Below are 8,322 nucleotides of genomic sequence, written 5' to 3' on the forward strand. Positions count from 1 at the left end.
TCCACCACATACATTTCATCTAAATAAACCTCTCCACTGTGTGTGTGTTTGTGTGTTGCATCCAGACGTCCCCGGGCCATGCGACTCTCCGGTCATCACCAACATCACCTGTAACGCCATGACGGTCAGCTGGAAGGCTCCGGCCAACGACGGCAAGGCCATCGTGCTGGGCTACATGGTGGAGAAGAGGGAGGCCTCGGAGCTGGCCTGGGCCAAGGTCAACCGCAAGCCGGTCATCGACCGCAGCATCCGGGTGACCGGGCTGACCGAGGGCTCCGACTACGAGTTCAGGGTGATCGCCATGAACAAGGCCGGCATGGGAAAGCCCAGCGACGTCTCCATGGCCGCCTGCGCCGTCGACCCCGTCTGTGAGTGTTACACGCTGTTGATTCTATAGCGGCACAGTTTGATTTCGTGTCTTTTGAATTCAATTTTGTTAGGTTTTTTTTGTCAAAAATGTTGTCACCTGAAATGTGTTTTGTTGACTAAGTATCATAAGACTTCAGTCGACTAAATCTACGGTTGATTTTAGTCGACTAACGTGTATTTTTGGCGGGGCCTCGATGCCGTCGTAATGCCCTGATTTTACACTCGGTCGTGTACTGACAACACGTGGCCACACGTTTGCTTGTAGCTCTGCTAAAGTGTAAACCATTTAAAAATCAGACAGACAGACAGACAGACAGACAGACAGACAGACAGACAGACAGACAGACAGACAGACGTGCGTAGGAGCTCAAAACAGTACAGTAACAGTAAAAGTTGTACCGTAAATGGTAAACTTCAACCATACTGAATTCCTCCACCCTCCCCAGATCCCCCCGGACCCCCCGCCTTCCCCAAGGTGGTGGACTCCACCCGCAGCTCCATCCTGCTCAGCTGGACCAAGCCTGCGTACGACGGAGGCTGTGACATCATGGGCTACCTGGTGGAGAGCAGGCGGGTGGAGGCGGAGGTGGAAACCGTGTGGATGAACTGCAACGTGGCCATCAAGCAGCAGGCCACCAAGTTCCTGGCCACCGGCCTCATGGACGACAAGGTCTACCAGTTCAGGGTCTCGGCCGTCAACAAGATCGGCTACGGAGAGCCCAGCGAGGTGCCCGGAGACCACTCGCCCAAGGACATCCTGAGTATGTACTGCCCTGACTGCACGCCTCCCTCGTCATGTGTTACCTTAATACCAGAGTGTAGAGTAGGAGAGTAGCGACATGCTTTGATCTCGCCGCAAAGCGGGTGCCTATGGGCTATAGTTCCAAACATTGCTCCTATGGCTGGAACTATCCCATTGAGATAGAATGAGCACTTCCGCATTCCATTGTTACAATGGGAGTCAACGCTAGTGTCGCCACTCTCTTATTCTTTTACTCTGCTTAATACCACTATTCTCTGATGCATGAATTGGAATGCATCATCATTGTACAATGAAAATATCTCTCTCACTCTCTCCCTCTCGATATTTTTCTCTCTCTCTCTCCCTCTCTCCGTCCAGTCCTTCCCGAGGCAGACTTGGACGCAGACCTGCGTAAGATCCTGATCCTTCGAGCCGGAGTCACCATGAGGCTGTACGTGCCTCTGATTGGCCGGCCAGCACCCAAGGTGACGTGGAGCAAGGTGGGCGGCGACCTGAAGGAGCGCCAGGGCGTTCTGATGAAGACGTCGGACTGGGACACGCTGCTGATGGTGGACGACATGACTCGCTACGACGCCGGGAAGTACATGCTGAGCCTGGAGAACAGCAGCGGCTCCAAGAGCTACATCATCATCGTCAAGGTCCTCGGTAAGAACGCAACGCGCCGCCCAAGTCATTCCATCCAGAAGTCCATCAGTCGATCAGTCGATCAGTCAATCAATCAATCAATCAATCAATCAATCGATCAGTGTATAGTCCAGGGTCTAACCAGATTATTCTCTCCCCTCCCCAGCTACCCCGGGACCCCCCATCAACCTGATCGTCCAGGAGACGTCCCCCAGCCACGCGTGGATCACGTGGGACGCCCCTCTGGTGGACGGCGGCAGCATGGTGAAGAGCTACGTGGTGGAGAAGAGGCTGGCCGAGAGGAAGGCCTGGACCTGCGTGGCCGCCACCTGCCCCAAGCCCTCGTTCCGCATCACCAACCTGGAGGCGGGACAGGCGTACTGCTTCAGGGTGCTGGCGGAGAACGCCTACGGCATCGGGGACGGCCTCGAGACGGCCGGCGTGGTCCGAGCCTCCGGTGAGACACCGCCCAGATAATATAGCGTCGTCGGACTGAAATCAGCCGTGGCGACTGATTCAGTGAAATCAGTCGTGGCGACTGATTTCAGTCATTGTGGATTCCATAGAAGGCAAAGCTGTGTCTTCTGTGAAAAGCATGGCTGCGCACAGAAGATAGCAGATCTACAAGCTCACAACACGTTGACTAAAATGTATTTTTGGCGGGCCTTGAAGGCGGCGTCTCATTTTACACTTGGCTGCATTGCGACGCGTTGTGTGAGCTTGTAGATCTGCTATTTCCAGAGCACAACCAAACATAAAATGACTATATTATTTAGCCATCGTAGCTTACTTTTATTTAGTCTGCAAACATTTTTCGATATAGTTTTACTTCACGAAATCAACACTGACTGCAACCATGTGTAAATATTATTAACGTCCGTGTTGCGTTCCTCCCTCCCGTCCAGAACAACCAGGGCCCGTGGCAGACTTCAGAACCACTAAGATCACCAAGGACTCTGTGACGCTGGCCTGGAGGAAGCCGATCAGCAACGGAGGCAGTCACATCACGGCCTACAGCGTGGAGCAGAGCGAGGGAGAGGACAAGTGGACGCTGCTGACCAAGGCCAAGGAGATCAGCCACGCCCTGGAGGGCCTGACCGAGGGTCAGGAGTACTGCTTCAGGGTCAAGGCCCACAACGAGTCTGGGGAGGGACCCCCCACCGAGCTCAGCGTCGTCGTCAAGGACCAGTTCTGTAAGAAAGACTCTTTTATGTTTTCTCGTCTCATAAGCCAGGCGTTGTGTTATCAAAATGTTCCTTAAATATTCCACATTTTTGATCATTTTGTTTTTGGTTAACAAAAATTGGGTTAATGCATGTTTGGTATTGATCCAGTCCAATCCACTTTATTTATAAAGGACATTTAAAACCACAGAGTTGAATCAAAGTGCTGTATGTACAGTTTGTACACTATTGAACATACTCAAGTAAAGTGAGATGTACTTTTAAATTGTCAGTAAATGTAACAAGTTCCTTCTCACCCCGGATATTGAGGTATAACGCATAATGTTTATTCAACTTTCAGCACGATCACAGACTTTGACTTTGACTTTAACTTTCTGTCCACTATATCTCCATCCACTATTTATTTATCCAGCTGCTCCCAGCTGCGACCTGAGCGCCATCCACGACCTGGTCTACACGGCCAGAGAGGGCGCCACCATGCGCATCAACGTGCCTCTGCTGGGCGTCCCCCTGCCCTCCGCCACCTGGAAGAGAGGCGACGTCAGCCTGGGCGACACGGGCAGGATGTGCGTGGAGGCGTCGCCAGGCGTCACCACCCTGCTCATCAGGGACTGCCAGAAGTCGGACGCCGACTCCTACACCATCATCGCCAGGAACATCGCCGGAGTCAAGGACTGCAAGTTCACACTCAAGGTGCGTTTAACCCTGCAACTCCATTTATCCTAATATGAATAGAAATCATGAATGGAAATGGCAGCTTCCTTACTCTTGATTTCGGGAGATGTAGTTCCAGATTCGATAGCATTCGGATAGATTGTGGAATAGTTGTCTGGAGGATACGCGAGACTACGTCTGATTGTGACAACAACGCTGATTCTTGTTGTTTTGTGGCTGTGGTTGTGAAGGTGGTGGGCAAGCCGTGCATCTGCACCGGACCCATCAAGTTCTGATTCTTTGTTGTTTGTGGCTGTGGTTGTGAAGGTGGTGGGCAGGCCGTGCATCTGCACCGGACCCATCAAGTTCGACGAGATCACGGCGGACGGCATCACGCTGGAGTGGGGCGCGCCGCTGGACGACGGCGGTGCCGAGGTGTCCAACTACATCGTGGAGAAGAGACGCACCACGGACAGCAAGTGGCTCACGGTGGCCTCGGCCATCCAGAAGAACACCATGAGGGTGCTGCGGCTGCACGACGGCATCGAGTACATCTTCAGGGTGTTCGCCGAGAACAAGTACGGCGTGGGAGAGTACCTGAGGTCGGACCCCGTCATCGCCATGCATCCCTTCAGTGAGTCTCGCGTTCCAGTGGGAACGTTTACCCTTTACTGACGTTGTTCATTCACTGTGTTGGTGCTATGCCTGGGCGCATATTTATTACTCTCTTTTACACTCTTTATCCTTCCTCTCTCTCTCTCTCTCTCTATCTCTCTCTCTCTCTCTCTCTCTCTCTCTCTCCAGACGTACCCGAGGCTCCTGCTCCTCCAGAGATAGTGACCATTCGTCAAGAGTCGGCCACTCTGGTCTGGGAGGAGCCTAAAGACACTGGAGGCTCCCCAATAACTGGTACACTTATTATTATTATTGTATTGTTATTATTATTATTATTATTATTATTATTATTGTTATTATTATTCAAATGATTATTATTAGGATATATCATCTGTACGTTTCATGTCCAGCCCTGGATTTGAGTCAAATCAGATTCCTCGCTTGAGCCACGGGAGAATATTGGTCTCCTGAGCTTCAAGCAGCAGTACTACTTCACTACAACCAGGATGTGGGTGCATGTGTGCGTTCCTCCAGGCTACCGTGTGGAGTACAAGGAGCGTAACAGTCTGATGTGGAAGAAGGCCAGTAAGACGAAGGTGAAGGAGTGCAGAGTCACCGGCCTCATCGAGGGCCTGGAGTACGAGTTCAGAGTGATGGCCATGAACGCTGCCGGCCTGGGCAAGCCCAGCAGAGTGGTGGAGTCCATACTCGCTCTGGACCCTGTCGGTGAGTTATTATAGACAATATGATGAATACTGTATCTCTGCTATTTTCTGGACAAATTCCTCCATATTGTGAGCGGACAAAATTGAAATTAGAACAGATAGGTTCTCTCTTCTGATTGGATGAAATTGTTGTCCCACCTGAAAATGAAATATTTATCTTAAATCAAGAGATGGGGAGTACAAACACTATATAATAGTGAACAAAAAAAGCAACATAATATACAATAAAGAAATGGACTGCACTGTATATCGGAAACTTATTGACATTTATTTCGGCGCAGTTCCAATGTTAACCATTCCTTTTTTTTTCTCCGTGGCCCAGATCCTCCCGGCAAACCGGACGTGATCAACGTTACCCGGAACACGGTGACGCTGATGTGGACTCCACCCAAGTACGACGGAGGCCACAAGCTGATTGGCTACATGGTGGAGAAGCTGGAGGCGGGCTCCAAGGGCACCTGGCTGAAGGCCAACCACGTCAACGTGCAGAGCTGTGCCTTCACCGTGCCCGACCTGACGGAGCTGGCGCAGTACGAGTTCAGGGTCCGCGCCAAGAACGCCGCCGGCGCCATCAGCGTGCCCTCCGAGACCACGGAGATACTCACCTGCAAGGACGAGTATGGTAAGAGCGGGTTTCATTCCAACGTATATCGCTTCATTTATCACTCGTTCTTTTAGAACCTTTTGTCGTGTTACGTAAGTTATGTGAAATGGACGATGGGGAGGGGGACGTTTACGACAAACAGACAATCTGAGCTTGGCCTGGGCCGTGGCTCAGCGGTCCATCCTGGGCCGTGACTCAGCGGTCCAGGCACCTTGGCTGGTAGTCCAAGTCTGGCAGTGTGCCGTGGGTTCGACTCCCGATCCCTACGGCCTTTACTGCATGTCACTCCCCCCACCCCACCCCACCATCTCTCTCCCCATTTCCTGTCAGCCTACTGTGATTCTGTCCCTCTACAAAAACATAAATAAAAAATAAAGGCGAAAGCCACAAAAGAATATCTTTTAAAATAAAGACAATCTGAGCTTGTACATCGGCTGTTTATGGTAAAGTGATTTGGTGTAGATTGAAAAAGAACAGATGCACGATGCAACTCAGGTTTGTTTCATTAAGTATAGAAGGTGATTAAGCTGAAGTGACAGTGATTACATTCCAAATATTATCAAAGTATTCGGAGGCACCCGTGAGACTTGCTTCCCACTTTGAGAAACCCTGCTCTAAGGACTACCTTTCTCGTCTCTCTCTCTCTCTCTCTCTCTCTCTCTCTCTCTCTCTCTCTCTCTCTCTCTCTCTCTCTCTCTCTCTCTCTCTCTCTCTCTCTCTCTCTCTCTCGGTGCAGAGCCTCCGTTCATCAGCATCGAGCCGGAGATGAAGGATGTGTCGGTCCGGGCCGGATCCACCATCGTCATCTCGGCCCCCAAGATCACCGGAAAGCCTCCGCCCACCGCCGTGTGGTCCAAGGCGGGCCGGGAGTTCAAGAACTCTGACCTGGTGACCATCACCAGCACGCCCACCTCCTCCACCCTGGCCATCAAGTACGCCAGCCGCAAGAACACGGGAGAGTACACCATCACCGCCAGGAACCCCTTCGGCATCGTGGTGGATCACATCAGGGTGAAGGTCCTGGACATCCCTGGACCTCCAGGTAAGGCCCCATTTGTTTTAAAGCATCAGGGTGAAGGTCCTGGACATCCCTGGACCTCCAGGTAAGGCCCCATTTGTTTTGAAAATGATCTCAGATCTAAATGAGAACATTTTAGATGGGGTCTAAAAACGAAATCTAAGGATTTGCCACTGACAAGACCAAATATGTATCCACCATTTGATGAGATTTAGCCTCTCAGACCCAGAGCTAAAGAATATTTTGTCGTTGGATGAGATTTTGTCCACAATTCCACACTGTATTGAATATTGGTGACATTAGGAAAGATAACCGGACAGATTTTGATTAAAGTAACAATTATTCTACATCCTCTAATTGTGTAGACTTCTTGTAAATTAAGTAATGCAGTTGTTTAAGAATAATTTTACTCTTGAGAGCCTAAAATGAAACCGGGTCCATTTGGTTTCATTTCACGCTCTCAAGAGCTAAAGATCTATAAGGGGTTGATTTGGTTAGCAACTCTCCGTCCTTTACCTGGGGTTAGGGAACCCCCTCAAGGACCGCTGGTTGAAATCCACTGACATATCATGGACATATTGATGACCCCTGACCCCCCCTAACCTAACCTCCAGGTGTGATCGAGGCCTGCAACATCTCGGCGGAGAAGTGCACGCTGACGTGGCTTCCTCCGGACGAGGACGGCGGCTGCATCATCAAGTCGTACGTCCTGGAGAAGAGGGAGACCAGCCGCCTGATGTGGACCAAGGTGGCGGAGAGCGTGATGGACTGCAGATACGTGTGCCACAAGCTGGTCAAAGGGAACGAGTACATCTTCAGGGTGTCCGCGGTCAACCAGTACGGCACCGGCGACGCCAGCCAGTCCGGCCCCATCAAGATGGAGAACAGCTACAGTACGTTGGACCCACATTGTTGCTGTTTTAATTAACGTTTTTGTACAAAACAGGAGACGCGCTTAACGTCATACTGTGTATCTTTGTTCAATTAAGAAAAATGTTAATTTGGATATATGCTTTTCACTGGTACATTTTTCCACAATACACAACATAAAACGTCTCTAAACACTATTAAACACTGTTTTTATTCACCAGTGTCCCCCGACACTCGCACCAAAATGACACGGGCACCGGAGATGTAGTTTAAAATGTATTTTGGAGTTAATAAATGCCATTTATGACTACTAAAAATTAATGTACAGTACAGGTCCAGCTCTTCTGTAACTGTAATGTCCTCCTCCAGAACCCCCAGGTCCTCCCTCTGTCCCGGAGGTGGACAACATCAGCAGGACCTCCATCACCATCTCCTGGAAGAGGCCGGCCGTGGACGGAGGAAGTGACATCAGAGGCTACAGCGTGGAGAGGAAGGAGAAGCGAGGCATGCGCTGGGTGAGGGCGTGCAAGAGGACGGTGCCCGACCTGCGCTACAAGGTCCAGGGCCTGACGGAGGGAGTGGAGTACGAGTTCAGAGTGACCGCCGAGAACAAGGCCGGCTTCGGGCTGCCCAGCGAGGGCTCTAAAGCCGTCGCCACCAAGGACATCGTGTGTAAGTAAAAGCTCTGCTTATAATGCTACGAGTTGTGAGTCTAGCTCCATCGCTAGAATATGAACGGATAGTAAGTATATAAATGATATGTTCTGAGTTCCCAGAAATCTGGGTCAGTCCTGCCGTAAGGAAACGGTGGTAGCTTATGGAAACATATCCAGGACCCATGAAGAACATTCCCCGGCATGGTTCGCTTAGTTCTTGTAGTCGAAGAGAGCCATTAT

The 8,322-nt window shown here is 50.8% G+C and overlaps 1 protein-coding gene across 1 annotated transcript in view; it reads left to right on the plus strand.

The window, feature by feature from the left end:
- ttn.2 (titin, tandem duplicate 2) overlaps positions 1-8,322 on the plus strand; it is a 267,448-nt gene that overhangs the window by 208,486 nt on the left and 50,640 nt on the right. Inside the window, exons 176-188 of the mRNA XM_079517777.1 lie at positions 66-368; positions 816-1,130; positions 1,490-1,777; positions 1,923-2,213; positions 2,662-2,949; positions 3,353-3,633; positions 3,922-4,228; positions 4,399-4,503; positions 4,744-4,935; positions 5,257-5,556; positions 6,275-6,580; positions 7,171-7,449; positions 7,796-8,098. Of these exons, the coding sequence (XP_079373903.1) occupies positions 66-368; positions 816-1,130; positions 1,490-1,777; positions 1,923-2,213; positions 2,662-2,949; positions 3,353-3,633; positions 3,922-4,228; positions 4,399-4,503; positions 4,744-4,935; positions 5,257-5,556; positions 6,275-6,580; positions 7,171-7,449; positions 7,796-8,098 (3,558 nt within the window). The remainder of the gene's footprint in view (positions 1-65; positions 369-815; positions 1,131-1,489; positions 1,778-1,922; positions 2,214-2,661; positions 2,950-3,352; positions 3,634-3,921; positions 4,229-4,398; positions 4,504-4,743; positions 4,936-5,256; positions 5,557-6,274; positions 6,581-7,170; positions 7,450-7,795; positions 8,099-8,322) is intronic.

The sequence above is a fragment of the Electrona antarctica genome (assembly GCF_951216825.1).
Source record: "Electrona antarctica genome assembly, chromosome: 13".
Taxonomy (NCBI): domain Eukaryota; kingdom Metazoa; phylum Chordata; class Actinopteri; order Myctophiformes; family Myctophidae; genus Electrona; species Electrona antarctica.